The following is a 16,648-nucleotide window of genomic DNA, read 5'->3' as shown; positions in this document are numbered from 1 at the left end:
CTTGAGGCCGTTCCCTCTCCTCCTGTCCCTGTTCCTGAGAGCCCAGCCTGACCCCTCAGCTGTCCCATCCTGTCAGGAGTTGAGCAGAGCCAGAAGGTCCCCTCTGAGCCTCCAGGCTGAGCCCCTTTCCAGGTCCCTCAGCTGCTCTTCATCAGGCTTATGGCATGTGACTTTTAGCTAGGAATTCTCTGCAAACCCCTTTGTAGCAACCTCGTACTGGTTTATTGTCACTTAGTTAATCCAGTACAGGGATTTAATTTTTTTTGTTACCAAAAATTCAGTAAAATAAAAAAAAAAAAACTCCTTAACACCAACATAGCATTAAAAAGCAGCATTCTTTATTCAGCCAGATGCACAGGGGGATAATTCCTCCCAAAGCTGTGCATGCTGAGTGCAGGAAAGTTTCTGTTTATATTCTGTATTTTTTATACCTATTCATTGATTGTCCCAGACTAAACATACATATGATACATATGATTATACATATGATTTTTATACATATATTTTTTCATACATGCATATGATTTCCCCAAAATCATTAACATATTTCCCCTTCATGCATTCATTCTTCAGTCCTGGGGGTGTCTCTGGTGGTCCCTGGTGGTTGTGGACCCCAATGTTCCAGATGACCTTGCTGAGCTGGCAGGACACTGAGGCTGGTGAATTTCCAGTCTCCTTACACAATGGGCATTGTGCAGTTTCCATAGGCCAGTCATTCTGGAACAAGCTTTGTGTTAGCTCACCAGGTGTAGGCCATTTATCATCTGCTAACAATTTTATTTATGGCATTATCTTCATCCTTCCCGTTAACTCACAGTCTCAAATTTAAAAAGGCAGGACTTTAAAGTGAGGTAATTACATTTTTAGTACTCCCATGCAATAAAAAAAAAAAAAAAAAAAAAAAAAAAAATCAACTCAGAGAAAAAATATTTTTCCACATGACCAATTTATGGAAGTAGCTCACTCTGCTCAGCTGAGCTTCAAGTCTAAGTTGCTGGGGAATCCCCTGGCAGCAAAAGCTCTAACAAGGGCCACTGTCACCGCCCTTATGAATCAGACAAGTAAAGCAATCCTAAAAAGCACCAGTGACTAGTAAGGAAGCCAACTTCAAACTGTGGCACAGAAAGAGCAGTGAACAGCTGAGCAGTGAACCCTGCTGCAACTAAAAGCTATTCAGGTGTTACATTTCCACAAAGAATTGCCACTGTTCCTTCAAATAATGTAGGAAAGCTATTGTTGTGAACGTTAGGCTCTTTTTTTCCATTTTAATTCTTATCTGACAGTTGAATCTCAAGTTGTGCAAAACTTTGTTTAGAAAGTCCAACCTTCTATACAAAGTGGGTCTTGGAAACAAATTCTGGACTATGCAAGGGTAAATAAAATAACAAATACATATTTCACAGTTATTTACAAATTTTGTAATACTTGTCACTCCTTTAAGAACCATTTACTCAAGTGTAAAGCCAAGCATTGAAATTTTACACTAAGCAAACTGTCTCCAGGAAACACATTCTAAAAGTGCCTTAGTAAAGGAGATCCCTTTCCCAGAAACAATAAAAAGTTGCCTGGAATAAACCACAGTTGTCACTAAAAATGTGGGAAAAACATAATTCTCCAACAAAATTTTTAGTGTTAGAGAATCAATGCATTACATCATTCTGGCCAGGATATGCAACAGAAATAATTTCATCCACACAGCCTGGGTTGTGCAGAGAAAATCCATGACATACAAATTTTACCAGATTTTTCACAAACTTTATACAGACAAAACCCATTGGTTCAAGGTTTATTGGTTCCAAGTTACACAGTTTGTAGTATTTGGTTTCTTATTGGTTACAGATCTCTCTGACTGATGCTAATTAGGTCCTCATTCTTATCTTTCTCTTATCTATCTTTTCTCAGACCAGGTGTCTCTGACCATGTTTGGAGTTGATGGTTGATGGAGGGTGATGTTTGGAGTTGATGGTTGTTAAGACAATTCTTGACTGTTGTTACCTTTTGTGTATCTTCTGTGCTACCCCCAGCCTGCTGAGATGTTAAGCTCATCAGGCCTGGAGTGGTGAAACATTTGAAAATAAACTTCAATTCCTTTCCATTTGGGCAAAGGCAAATAAAACCCCTGATTAATGTTATACAAAATATTTTAAACTTGGCATTATTTCCAACAAGAGGGACCCCCATAAGCTCCTCACTGAGCTAGAGGGTTGTAGAGGCATGGATTCCTTACCTGGAACTCATGGCAAATGTGAAGCCTTTGCACAATTTCCTCTAACTTAGGTGTGATGGCTGTTGATGTAATAATACATAAAGAAACCAGTGAAATGATTTCTTCTGCCAGTGTCCTCTGTGACTGCTAGAGAAGAAAAAAGAAGCTCTTATATTCAACATCTCACCCACAATCCCCTCTCAAAATACTCTGTTAACCCTCAATCCTTCCTTCTTCAAAGGTGTGTGGCATTGTTAGCATGAAAGGATAAAGAGCTTGCTTTGGAGCTAGAGGAGGAAATAAACCACAGAGGACCCTTTCAAGGACTGAGAACCTGAAAACATGTAGAGGAATATAATTCCTGCATCCTGAGTTTGTCAGCCAATGGTTGTTTAACTGCCAAGCCCCACACAGACACTCCCTCACTGCCCGCCAGAAGGATCAGGGAGAGAATTAGAAGGGTTAAAGCTGGAAAATTCATGGTTGGGATAAAGACAATTTAATATGGAAAGCAAAAGTTACACATGCAAGCAAAGCAGAGCCAGGAATTCACTCCCTATTTCCCATGGGCAGGCAGGTGTTCAGCCATCCCATGGAGAGCAGGGCTCCAGGACATAGCAGTGACTTGGGAAGGCAAGCACCATCACTGCAAACATCCCTGCCCTCCTTCCTTCTGCCCCCACTCTATGTGCTGAGCATGGTGTCAATGGCCTGGACGTGCCTTTGGTCACTTTGGGTCACCTGTCCCAGCTCCCCACACACCCCCAGCCCCCTTGCCAGCCTGGCAGTGTGAAAAGCAGAAAAGGCCTTGGCTCAGTGTGAGCACTGCTCAGCAATAACAAAAACATCTCCATCATCATCCCTGCATTCAGCACAAATCCAAAATACAGCCCCATGCCAGCCACTGGGAGGGAAATTACCTCAGCCACACCCAGTACAGTCATCTTTTGCTATTTCTTCATCAGACACAAAAATATGAGAGATATCTTGCTATTCAGCTGTGCCATATCTTAGCTTTATGTCTTTGATAGCCATTGCCTCTTTTTATTTTTACCTTTCAAGATCTTTTCTTATCCTTATTTTCTTGAGCTTTTTGATGCATACAGTAGGAGAAAGAAAACTGATGTCGAAGGCAGCCAATGTAGTGGTAGTGACAATCTTGAGGTAGTGACCAATGAAGTTAATGTCCAGTGATCAGCCATGGCTTGTAATATACAGTCCGTGCAAACAAAAACATAATAAATCAGGTTTCTTTCTGTTGTATGTAGTTCGTTGTTCAGAAATATTTTACAAGGGATAGTAGGAAGATGAATTAAGAATATAAAGCTGGCTACTCCCTCTTCACCTCCTTTGCAGGAGGTTCTATTCAAGGACATTTTTCATGGTTGATTCTTAACTCATTGCCATTCCCAGTAAATTCTTTTTATCTCAATTTAGGATTGGAGAATGTGAGAGGAGCAGCTTGTAGACTTTTTAATGGAAGTGCTAAATTGGGGAGTATTATTCCTTGACCATGACGAGGGATGCAGCCAAGACAGCTGACCCCCACTGACCACAGCATATCCCAGATCATGAGTAGTGTCCTGCTCAAAGTATAAACCTGGGGGAAGAAGAAGGAAGGAGGGGGACATTTGGAGTGATGGGGTTTGTCTTCCTGAACCACTGCTAATGTGGTGGAGCCGGGTTTCCTGGAGGTGGCTGACCATCTTCCTGCTGATGGGAAGGAGTTTTTCCTCTTTATTTCCTCTATCTTTTTCTTGCATGTGTGGCTTTTTCTTTCCCCATTAATCTGCCTGTATCCCAACCCAAAAGTTTTCTAACTTTTACCTTTTCCATCCCACCAGGGTGGGAGACCTTGAGTAACTTATCAGACTGCTGGGGTTAAGCCATGACACTCAAACAAGGGAACCATAGCCATGACATTTGGAATAATATCCAACTGAGGATTGCTGGGGTGTCTGGGAAAAACACATGCCCCAGCCTTGAAGGACCAGTGAAATAGGTACTGGCACCTTCCAGGAATTTTGGAGTTGTTTTGGACTTTGTTTTGGAGTTTGGCCCACTTCCTTATCGGCTTCTTACTGTAAAGACTGCCCAGACTTCCCAGATATGCTTGCTCAACCAGCTGATCCCTCCCCCTGAGAGCACGAATAAAAGGCTGGCATTGCCAACAGTCCTGGCAGACAGGCAGCTCAAGCTGCTTTGGCACATCTTGCTGTGGACTGCAAGATGAGCAAGTCAACGCTCTTCCTTGGTTTTCTTCTTGTTTTCCTTAGCCTGGCTCTGCCAGGCACCCAGGGAAAAATAATTCCCAGATGTGAGATGGTGAAGATCCTACGTCGGAATGGCTTTCAAGGCTTTGAGGGCACAACTGTTGCTGACTGTGAGTATAATGAGCTGCCACAGCACCTCTCTGCCTGTACCATCTTTGTCTCTCTCAACTTCTTTTTGATCTTCCAGCAGTACTATTCTGTCCCTCCATTTCTTTGACTTCATATTTTCCTCCTCCCCTTCCTTGCTCCCTTCTATAGTTCACACAGCAAATATCCATCTAGAGCTGTGTCCTTCCAAGAACTTACCCATCCAATTCTCAAGGTTATTCTATCACCAGTTCAATTATTCCTCCAGCACTTCATTCATCCTGGATACTTTCGTATCTTTCCTCTTATTTACCCTCAGCATTCCTTAATGTTCTCCTCTGGGATTTCTTCTCCTCCTGCAGGGATGTGCCTGGTGAAATATGAGAGTGATTATAACACAAAAGCATACAATAACAATGGTCCAAGCAGGGACTATGGCATCTTCCAGATCAACAGCAAGTACTGGTGCAATGATGGCAGGACCCCTGGCTCCAAGAATGCCTGCCACATCAGTTGCTCAAGTAAGTGGTAGGACAGAACAAAGAACCTTTATTTGTTCATTCCATGAAAGCAACGGCTCTGTCCATGACACCTGCCAACAGCTGCTCTGGGCATTTCTGCTGTGCTTCCTCCATCCATCATCTCAGTGTCCCACCCACCCTTCCTTCCTGATGGACACCTTTCCTTCTGCCTGTCTGTCCCTGCTCTTCCTCTGTCCTGCTTTCCTCCACACTGATGTTTTCTCCCTTCTCCACAGAACTGCAAGATGATAACATTGAGGATGACATTCGGTGTGCCAAGAAGATTGCCCGGGAGGCTCATGGCCTCAGCCCCTGGTAAGGATATTTGCAGTTGACACTGGGGCAGAACAGATCAAAGCCAGTCCTGCTACTGACTGAGGGAGGCAGGGGGATCAATGGGTGAGAAGCTGGATTTGGTGGAGTTTGGCACAGTCCTTCTCCTAAAGCTGAAAGGAGAAGATAGGAGTCCTGCCTTGCAGCATCTGCTCTAATTCCCTGAATTTCCCTCCTCTCCCAGAGTTCTCCTTTTTGTTCTCTTCTCTTTCCCCCAGCTCACTTAGATTGAGCTCCATTTATTAATTATACAAATAATTTTCATTTATTTGTAACTTTCAGAGGGATCATTGAGAGTCTTCACCCAAGACTCTCAAAGATTACCCAACTCTGTTGTCATAACCAATTCAATCATAACTTAACTCCTCAAATTACAGAATGTATTTGTTTTTTCAGGTATGGCTGGAAAAACCATTGCCGGGGCAGAGACCTGAGTTCCTTTGTCAGGGGCTGCTAAATCGCTGCACAGGTGTTGATTGTTTCCTCAAGACCACCAGAGATGGAGAATGACAGCGTTTGGAGAGAGGGCCAGGGAAATGCATGGGGTGTGGGGAATTAAAAGCAGTATATTATTAAGATAGAGTGGGTACTGGCTAGTGCTAACTCTGGATGTTTTCACACTGCTGCAATGCAAACAGAGAGCTTACAGCTCACAGCTTAATAAAAACATGCATAGCAACAAGCCACTACAGAGTTTCAGCCTTGATTTACTTGCATAATCCTGACTCAAGATTTTGTTGCCCTAACAGGGTTTAGCAACATTTAGGGTTCCTCTCTCCTTTTGCTTCTTTCTCTGTTCTCCTTCACCCCTCCCTTCCTCCTCTCCTTCCCCTTTATTTTTTTTTTTTTTTTTGCCCATTCTTATTGGAGTGTCTGTAGTGAGGAAATACAAAAATTTCATTAACATTGTGTAAGATGTGCAGAATTATGTTGTGTTATAACCAAGACAGTCACTGATTGAGACAGACTCCTGATAGAGAGAGAAAATTTACTCCTTAAATTTATCTTAGCATCTGCCCCTGCTGGTATGAGGGATAGGCACTGAAACATTTGGGCATCTGGCCTGAGGGAATACAGCATTTCTTATCATTTTTTGAGGAAGTCAATCAAACACAGCCTAGAGTGCAGGCAGCATCTCTGTGAGGAAACAATGGGTTGGAAAGGCTGTTAGGGAAGGGAAATATTTTGCTGTTTAGTTTACAAGTCCTTTTTCCAAATGAAAGCTGGATTCAGAAACAGTGCATGAATGAAAGGTGCTAACACTGAGAAAACATGTTTACTGCTTCATGTGCTTTCTGCTGCTGCTAGGGGAGCAATGACTTCTTTGGTGCTTATGAAATAAAAGGATGCTTAAACTCGTGTCTTGTGTGAGTGTATAAATCAATCATTAAAGTATGTTTGTTTAGATGGCTGCATCTTAAAAAAAAGCTCAAAGTATGCCTTGTCTGAAGTCCTTCTTCCCCTTTTCCCCAGTGTTGGAGGTTAGGATTTTTCCTTTTTATTTTCTCTCTCTCATGGAATTTTTCTCCCGTTTGTTGCCTAAGAGATGGGAGCACAGATTGTCCCGGGGTAACTCAAACTGAGACACAGATATTCAAGAGAGACAAAAGATGTGGACAAAGTGGCCAGGGAAGGGGTGCAGTTTCCAGTCTCTTAGCTGGGGGTTTTCTCTTGGGAAGGGCAAGAATCCTGCAAGATTTTGGCTGGGGGATTGGGGTGAAGCTTAGCTCTCTCCTGCTCTCTCTTGGCATCACAGTGGAGACAGGTGGAGTTTTGGTGCTGGATTTGCTGCCCAGAGGATTTGCTGCCACTGTGCAGATTTTGTCCTGCACTGCTTCTCCTTACCCTGGGTCAGAGTTTGCTTGCAAGAACTGGGACCTTTCCAACACCCAGCCTCACTGGGAAGGTGACCCCAACCCCATCTCCCTTAGTGTGATATATGTTATAAAATAATTAGTGTTAAAGGAAGTGAAACCCACAGCATTTTGTGTACAAAGCCAGTGTTGAGCAACAAGCAATAAAAGGCTTGTTGCAGTAATAGGGTATGTGATAAGAATGGAGATTGCAACACCAGGAGGACACTGTCTCCAGGGATGGGTATTTCAAGGGATTTCTTTCCATCTGACAAGACCCCAGCAGGAGGCATTTGATAGGCATCATCAGAAGTTTGTCCCAGAAAGTTTTCACCTGACAGGATTCCAGGAATTATCCACTGGTTCTGGGAAATGTAGCAGCAAGAAAGAAAAAACTATGATAATAAGCTAAAATATGCTAAAGAAAAGCCCCTTCAAGAGCCCAAAAGACTGTATGAAATAGACCCCTTAGAAATGACATTTTGGAGACCCACAGGGACTTTGGTGCAATAGAGGCCAAATCCCAAGTCTCCCTGACCCTGATCTCTCAGAGTCGAAGTTGCTTGTGGCTTTTTCCAAATTTATACTTTGATTTTCAAATAAATTTCCTTAATTATTAAATTGGAGTATTCCTTATAACACTTAACATCTCCTGGTTCCATGTGGCAGCTGTTTGCAAAGTCTGTTTGCTGCTGCCCAGCCCCGCTGTTTTCCGCCCTTGCTCTGGGTTTTTTCCCTACACTTTAACCCAGCATCCCGTGCCTGCCAGGACACCTGCGGCTCAGCTATGGCTCAGAGTTTCTGCCTCATTTCGTTTGCCACTCCGGGTGTGCCTCTGCTGCTCCAGCCACAGCTCCGAGGCTCCTGATACAGCCCCTCTGAGGGGCACCGGGCCCGGCTGTGCCATGGGTGTGTGAGGGAGCCCCTTCTTCATGTCCTCACCATCCAGAGGGGGGCACCGGGCTCTGCCCTATGGGTGTGTGAGGGAGCCCCTTCTCCCTCTCCTCTGCCATCCCGAGGGGCACCAGGCCCTGCCCCGTGGGTTTGTTTGTGAGGGAGCCCCTTCTCCATCTCTGCTGCCACCCTGAGGGGCACCGGGCCCAGCTGCCCTGTGGGTGTGTGAGGGAGCCCCTTCTCCATGTCCTCACCACCCTGAGGGGCACCGGCCTGGCTCTGTGGGTGTGTGAGGGCGCTCCTGCTCCATGTTCTCACTACCCTGAAGGACACTAGGCCCTGCCCCATGGGTTTGTTTGTAAGGGAGCCCCTTCTCCCTCTCCCCTGCCATTTGGAGGGCACCTGCCCCGTGGGTATGGGAGGGAGCCCCTTCTCCATCTCTGCTGCCACCCTGAGGGGCACCGGGCCCGGCTGCCCTGTGGGCTTGTTTGTGAGGGAGCCCCTTCCTCTCCCCGGCCCGCCAACACCACCTGAGGCAGATGAGCTGGGGCTGGGACTGTGGGGCAGGGAATGGGACTGGGACTGGGACTGGGAATGGGAATGGGAATGGGAATGGGAATGGGTAAGTGGGGCTGGGACTGGAGCTGGGTCAGTAGTTCTGGGTCACTGGATCTGTGGTTCTGGATCTGTGGATCTGTGGGTCTGTGGGTCTGTGGGTCTGTGGTTCAGGGTCACTGGGTCACTGGGTTTGTGGTTCTGGCTGTCACTGGGTCTGTGGTTCTGGATTTGTGGTTCTGGGTCACTGGATCTGTGGGTCTGTGGTTCTGGCTGTCACTGGGTCACTGGGCCTGTGGGTCTGTGGTTCTGGCTGTCACTGGGTCTGTCAGCACAGAGAGTCTGAAATTCTCAGCACCCAGAGTTCCAAGAGCAGGAGTCTTCAGTGACCACCAAGATGGATAACAAAGGATAACTGCTAACAGTTATCCCTGTTAGCCTTGGTAAATCATTTACCTGAGTTCTAACTTGAGTATAATGGTACCATTGTTCCCAACTTGGGTTATGGCCAGGATGAAAACTTGGAATTGATAGGAAAGAGAATTTAGTCATTACTTTATCCTGGCCAGGATGTGCAACAGAAATTATTTCATCCACACGTGCCTGGGTTGTGCAGTGAAATTCATTCTGTCACACATGCCTCTTTAGCATATTTTCACATATTTATACATACAAAGCCCCAAAGAAATTCTAGCTCATTGGTCTTAAATGACACAATTCTTAGTATTTGATCTCCTATTGGTTGTTGATCCCTTTGCCTTCAATGCTGATTTGTTCTTCATTCTTTTGTTCCCTTATCAATCCCCCATCCCTGACACCCCTCAAGGTGCAATCCCCATCTTTGAGAATCACTGAGGGATGTGACACATTTCACTGAATCTAAGGGGAATTTTTGGCAGGTTCCTCTGCACAGATCAGTACAGATGTGCACATCTCTGAATGTGTGTGCCTTGATTATGCTATGAATGCTTTTATCATTAGTCTGTTACTAAGCCACTGTTGAAGTGTAAAAAATGCTATTGAATGTTTAATTGTTAAATCAGTCCATGACAAAGTGCTGCTAAACGCTTTTGCACCCCTATCTTTTTTGTACCCTCACCCTTTTGCATCCTTAGTAAATGTAAAATCCCCTCCATGTAAATTATTCTAAATGAATTCCAATCTGTTTTTCCTACACACACTTCAGCCATGTAGTCAGCAACAGACTGAACATCATAATTCAACTCCCTTAAGTTGTATTTTCACAAATTTGCATTAAAATCAGCTTTTTGCCAGTACCTTTGAGTGCCCAAACCATTCACTGGTGACACCAGTGGGCACACACAACTATACATATGTGTGTGCACGTACAGACACATGGACATACCCATGTGAGAAAGGATACTCACTTCCAAAACATTTAAAAGGTTTATTAAAACCTTATCAAAAATACAACAGAAGACTGAATGGAGAAAATATTATAGTGTTGGGAGCAAAGGATTTTTCCCACCGTGTGCTCACCCACACAATGGAGGTTTCACTTTTTAACCCTTTAGCCCCTGCCAAGTTCTGTTCATCGATTCTTCCTTCTCTGTCCAGTAGTGGAGGTCACTTCCTTAAATTTTGATTGTAGGTCAGCTGTTGCCACAGTAACGATCCAACCCTCCCAAATGTCCCAAACCCAGGTCACTCCCTGATAACAACGCAAGGGTGGTGTAAAACATAACTGTAAAACTTCTCTTAACATATACATAATATTTGCCTTTAATTGTGAGAGTCACCCGTGGCATTCCTCACCTATCACACCCACATGTGTGTCCGGCCATAGGGATGAGTACAGGAGCACCAGCAGCACCAGAGCCTCATCCTGCTCCCCTCTGGCTAATCATGCCTCAGTCCTTGGGTGGAAAAACACACACACAGACACACACACGTGCAGGTCCGTGCACACACACACGAGCGGATCCGTGCACACACGGCTGCAGAGCCAGCCCAGCGCCTCTGCCTGCCCGGCCGCCCTCCCAGCATCTCCCCAGCTGCGGGCGCTCGCTGTCCCCTCACCTCGCACCCAGAGGCCGCCCGAGGCGCTGCTCCGCTCCGGGAGCGAGTCCCGGTGCGGGGACGGAACCGCTCGGTACCGCAGCAGCTCCGGGGCCGGGGGCGGGCGGAGCTGCGGGGCCGGAGAGGGGCGGGAGTGGGGCCGCCAGCGGCACAACGGGCCGGGGAGCAGCTTTTGGCTCGGCACGGCTCGGCTCGGTACGGCACGGCGGCAGGAGATGCACCTGAGGGAGTCAGACCCCCATCCCAGGGGTCCCCATCTCTGGGACCCTCCCCAGGCCATGCCCGCGGTGATGGAGCAGGAGAGGAACATGCACGCCCAGAAGTGTGCGAGGAAGATGAGAACGGCTGTGAGGGGGTTCCATGAGGAAAGAATCTCTCTCTGCCGGGCAGGTAGGGAGTGGCTCCATCGGGCAGAGCGCTGTCCCGTAGGTGCTGGAGCTGTGCCGGGTCGGGTTTGGTGCCCCGTGCCAGTTAGAAATTTGAAAACCTGACAGAAAGCTCACGTAGTGTGCACCTGTATGCTGTCCTTGAGATAAGAAATGCTGACTAAGAAATGCCATGGAATAGGACAGACGTTGCTGAGAGAGAAATGGAACTAGGAACAAGTTTCAAGGGATGGCCTAACAAAAAAAGACTAGATACTCTGGAGATCTAGAACTATGAAAGATGCATTGTAGTAGGACCCACGAGGGGTAATTTTAGATTATTGGCTTTAAGGCATTTGCAGTATAGTGTGGCAAAAGCTGATAAGCCAAGAAACGCTTATAATGTATTGTAATTAGGAAATAGCTGTCTTCTGATTGTGATGGTGTGAATTATAACATCTGTATTGTCTCACCCTTCACATGAGACTGAAAATAGAATAAAAGTTTTTAAAACACCACTCAGTTACCCCATCGCGGGTGAGAAAAGGAGTTAATCCATGTGCCAACAGCTCCCGGCGGGGCTCAGGGCGGCTCGGGGCTGGTTGTGAGAGCCCATGGAGCTGCGGGGATGCCCTGCCCTCCCCTCGGGTTCCAGAGTGTCCCAGGCAGATGTTCGTCCTGCAGATCCCCGCTAGATGGGCCCCGAGGCCTTGCTGGCCCTGCACCGGCAGCAGGGGAACAGGGCTCCTGGATTTCACTTGGGGTTTAGGGGAAATGACGGCTGAGTGAGAAGAGGGATCTGCCTCGCATGGAAACAGGGCTGGACCCCGCAGAAGAAATGATTTCACTCTGATTTGCACGGCAGAGTGGTGTAGAAGGGGGCAGATTGCTGATTTAACCCTAGTGGAAGCTGCTCTTGGCAGGGGCAGGTTAGGATAAAACGGCAGGGGGCTTGGGATGAGATAATTTTACAGATTGTTTAGGTGGGACTTTTTAGCTCCTGTCCAATTGTCTATGCTTAAGTTTGAGCTGAAGTCCCCAAAGTCTTGTGAGGTGTCTTTTCACTAATTGATGAAACAAACTTCTAGGCTTTTTTCCTTTTAAAAGAGACAAAAGATAGTTTTGTCACTTCATCAACAAAGGCTTGGCAGGGCTTGGCAGAGCACAGTCCAGCCTAGTGTTGCCTCAGGTTTAGCTTTTATATTTTTCAGATTCTGTCCTGCTTTAGTGTGTGGGTCTGGGCTTCATGTTTGGGGATGGTAAACTCTTTCCACAGAACAGGTAGACAAAACAATTCCTTCTCTAGCTGGGGACCCAAGGACACTTGATCCAGATCTCAGGCCCAAGAGCATAAACAATGTGGGCTGAAGATAGAAAAACAAGAAGGATGGGACTGCATGAGGTAAAGCTGTAACTGGACAATTAACTCCAATATGCAAATGAAACAAAAATTATAAAAGTTTGAGACCTCATGACCTGTCATCCATTTTATGGCCATTTTGGGTTGTGCTGCCCAAGGTGGATCTATTTGAGACCTCTTAATAAATCCCTACTTTATTTATTCTTTAGGGATTCTCTGTTCTAGGCCAGCCTTCCCAAGGCAACACCAGGCTGGTTGGGTTCCTGCATCCCCAGATATCCTCCACACCCTGCATGCAGGACTTACCTCTGTAAGGCTGAGCAAGTGGTTGTTTAAGTGACCAGTGCCAGCCAAGTGTTTCCTCTGTGCCTCCAGAAAAGCAAGCCTATAGGAATGTGCCTTTTGTTTAAAGAGTGATAAAACTATCTTTTGTCTCTTTAAAAAGGGAAAAAAAACCCCTAGTAGTTTGTTTCTTCAATTAGGTAAAAAGACGTCTCTCAAGACTTTGGGGACTTCACCTCAAACTTAAGAATAACCAATTGGACAGGAGTTAAAAAGTCCTGCCTGAGCAATTTACTAGAAAAAAAAGAGAACAAATAAACGAATTGCTTTTGTGAGTTGTTTTACCAGGAGCAAAAACCTCTTGCACTTAGCTCAGTTTTTCTATGTAAAGAGTTTTGTTATTTTGTCTTTTAATAAAACTTTTCTGTTTCCAACACTGCCACAGGAGCCATCCTGCTGATTTTATGCTTTCTAATGTAGCTGAGCTATCTTGGGTGTGATATAGATCTCCAAGAACTTACGAGACCTGGCTCGAAGAGACCATATATCACAAGCCTGAGAACTTTTTGGGCTCACCATGATTCCCTGGAGCTCAGAGACTGGGGTATCCTGAGTGAAATGGACCCAGCCTCAAAGGCCCTACATGGTCCAGGGCACAGGTGTGCACAGGTGACATCCTGCAGAGGAGGGCTGATGGGATGAGGAGGGAAACTGTCCTTGGGAGCTGGCTGGAGCTAGCTTCTCCCTCTCACCCTGCAGGATGTGATTTGGCAAATGCACATTGCCCTGGGCAGACCGGCTGCTTCCTGGGGCAGGTGGGGACCTGGGGTCAGAGCTGACCCGGGACATGGTGCAGCTGGGGACCTGGGGACAGAGCTGAGCTGGAACACGGTGCAGGTGGGTACCTGAGGACAGAACTGAGCCAGGACAGGGTGCAGGTGAGGACCCGGGGACAGAGCTGACCTGGAGACAGAGCGGAGCTGGGACACGGTGCAGGTGAGGACCTGGGGACAGAACTGACCTGGGGACAGAGCTGAGCTGGGACACAGCACAGGTGGGGACTTGGAGACAGAGCTGGCCCAGGACACGGTGGGGATGTGGGGACAGAGATGACATGGTGCAGGTGAGGACCTGGGGACAGAGCTCAGCTGGGACATGGTGCAGGTGGGGACAGAGCTGAGCCAGGACACAGCACAGGTGGGGATCTGGTGACAGAGCTGACATGGTGCAGCTGGGGACCTGGGGACAGAGCTGAGTTGGGACACGGTGCAGGTGGGGACCTGGGGACAGAGCTGACCTCGGGCACGGGTGCTGCTCTGTCGCAGACAGTGGCCAGCCCGGGCAGCCTGTCCCACCCCCAGCCCAGCCCGTGGCACGCCAAGCACTCGCCCAGCTCCCCATGTGCTGGGTAAAGAGGGAACAGCTGCAGGGGCCCTCAGGAGCCGGGACAGCACCCAGAGCCAGGCCGGGATCTAAATTTAAACTCATGCTTTGTGTGTTTGTACATGCGAGTGCAGGCTCCAGCCCCCACTCCCCCAGCGCCTCCCCTGCTGCACAGAGGGGACAGAGCCAGAGGAGCTCCAGCTGGCTGGGACCTGGGGAAGGGGGGCTCCACTGCAGGCCAGGAGGGGAGCAGACAGCTAGGGGAGCAACATCATGGAGCCCTCTTCTCCCCAGGGTGATGTGAAGAAGAGGCAGCAAAAGGAGAAGTCCAAGAAGCCGGTACCACCCATAGCTCCTCGTCCACCCAGGGCTCTGTTCTGCCTCACCCTGGAGAACCCCCTGAGGAAGGCCTGCATCAGCATCGTGGAATGGAAGTATCCTGTGGCTGCAGGGGCTGCCAGGGGTGTGTGTGTGTGCCTGTGAGCGTGGTGGGCTGCTGGGGAGAGCGGGCAGCCTGTTCCAGCTTGTGCTGTCTCATCAGGCAGCGAGGCACCCAGGGAGCCCTGCAGGATGCATGGCAAAGGCAGTGGCTGTGCTGGCTGGGGAAAGCTGGGCTGGGGAGTGGGTCAGGCCTTGGGTGGGGTGGGACAGGGACAGGCAGGGACAGCCTGGGCCAGGGGACTGGAGGGAGTGAATGTGTTGTGTATGTTGTGTGCTGGGAGCAATGGGGGACAGACTGCTGAGAGGGGAGGGGGTTTGGTGTGGCAGGAGGGGCACAGAGCCTATCCAGGGGTGGGGATGGGGTCAGGCTGGGGACAATGTGATACTCTGGAGGTTTGGGGGTGGTAGCAAGACCCTGGTGAGTTGTTTGGGGTGGCTCTTTGTGTGTATCACAATCTGATTCCACAGCTGTGCTCTGCCCTGATGGGGGGCCTCTCCCAAATCCTTGCTGACTCCATTGTCCTCTCAGCTCCCTTTCCTGGTAGTGCTGTCACAGGTGAAGGCTTTTTGTGGGTGATACTGTTCAGAGGGATAGTCTTTCTTTGTGTCTTTGGCTTAGTGTTGTAGTTTGGGTGTTACTTTTTGACCTTTTCACTGGGGCACTGCAGCTCAGAAATACCAAGATGTCATGTTTCTGCCATGCATCCAAGAACTAGAACTTTGCTCACCCATGTTTTATGTAAAGGAAGAGAATGGGAGATGAAATATTTCACTTTGATTTCAGCAAAACATTTGGGCTGTAGCAAAAATGATGGACTGGGGAACAGAATCGAGTTCTTCCATCACATCTTCTCTCATTTTAATTGCTGAACTTGATCTGAGTGCTCCTGGCTTGGCAGGATGATCCCACCCCTGGCCAGGCTTCACTCTGGGAGGTGGCTTGGTCACCTTAGGCTGGCTGTGTTGCTGTGGGGATACAAAACCATGCCCAGAGATGCTGCTTTGTCCAAAGCCCTGTTGGCAGGCACGAGGGCATGCTCACAGCTCTGGTGCTGCTGGAGGTTGAGACCTCATTCCTTTACTGCAAGGGGGCTCTCTGTCCTCCAGGAGTGGGAGCAGGGCCAAAATTGGGCAGTTCTCATTTTCTGTGCCTCTGGCAAGAGAAATGATGGCTCTGTGGGCACAGAAGGGAACTGTGCCTGTGTCCTAAATGGGCACTGAGAAAGGAGGAAACTTGTGTGAGTGCCTGAGTGGCAGGGGAGGTGTGGCATTCACATGCTCTGAACAGAGAGAGACATCATGCTCTCACAGGATTTTTCCTGGAGAAACGCAGAGAGAAATAGAGAAAATTCTTATCTCTATTCTCTGCTCCTATTGTTTTTACACATGTAAAATGTGTTAAGAAAATCGTTGACCTAAAGAGAATTAGTAATGAAATTCTACTACAGATTATTTTATTTCCTTAACCAATTAAAAAACCACTGTACCTGGCTGTCTAGAGAAGTAATGAGATTTTCCTTAAAATAAGTCTTTTATATAGTATAATATAACATAGAATAAAATCTCTTTAATATAATATAGTATAATATAGTATAGTATAATATAATATAGTATAATATAGTATAATATAGTATAATATAGTATAATATAGTATAATATAGTATAATATAGTATAGTATAATATAATATAATATAATATAATATAATATAATATAATATAATATAATATAATATAATATAATATGACATAATATGACATAACATAACATAATATAACATAGAAATATTCTGTTATATTTATTATATAATAAATATATTAAATATAATGTATTTAATATATTAATATTTTAATAAAACAATTATTCAACCTTCTAAATCAATATAATTACATACCAATAATTTCCTTACATCAGAGGCTCCCTAAATACTATAGGGAGGAGCAGGAAATAGGACTTACATCTTGCAGCATGCTCAGACACATCCTTTTTGCTGGGCCAGCACATGCCAGAGCAAGTGCTCAACACAGGGAGGGTCTTTCCTACCTCAGTGCTCTGG

At 46.7% G+C, this 16,648-nt stretch overlaps 2 protein-coding genes across 2 annotated transcripts in view; both read left to right on the top strand.

Annotated features, from left to right (window-relative positions):
- Nucleotides 1-4,350: 4,350 nt before the first annotated feature.
- LYZ (lysozyme) lies at nucleotides 4,351-6,781 on the top strand. Its single transcript, XM_058819381.1, has 4 exons — nucleotides 4,351-4,589; nucleotides 4,929-5,087; nucleotides 5,324-5,402; nucleotides 5,817-6,781. The coding sequence occupies exons 1-4, from the start codon at nucleotides 4,436-4,438 to the stop codon at nucleotides 5,875-5,877; spliced, it is 453 nt and encodes a 150-aa protein (XP_058675364.1). The 5' UTR covers nucleotides 4,351-4,435; the 3' UTR covers nucleotides 5,878-6,781.
- Nucleotides 6,782-14,347: 7,566 nt separating this feature from the next.
- Nucleotides 14,348-16,648, top strand: part of CACNA1S (calcium voltage-gated channel subunit alpha1 S) — a 61,360-nt gene continuing 59,059 nt past the window's right edge. The window contains exon 1 of the mRNA XM_058819289.1: nucleotides 14,348-14,586. Coding sequence (XP_058675272.1) covers nucleotides 14,426-14,586 — 161 coding nt within the window. The 5' untranslated portion in view covers nucleotides 14,348-14,425. The remainder of the gene's footprint in view (nucleotides 14,587-16,648) is intronic.

The sequence above is a fragment of the Ammospiza caudacuta genome, chromosome 24, assembly GCF_027887145.1.
Source record: "Ammospiza caudacuta isolate bAmmCau1 chromosome 24, bAmmCau1.pri, whole genome shotgun sequence".
NCBI lineage: Eukaryota > Metazoa > Chordata > Aves > Passeriformes > Passerellidae > Ammospiza > Ammospiza caudacuta.
This window is presented reverse-complemented; position numbering and strand designations above follow the sequence as displayed.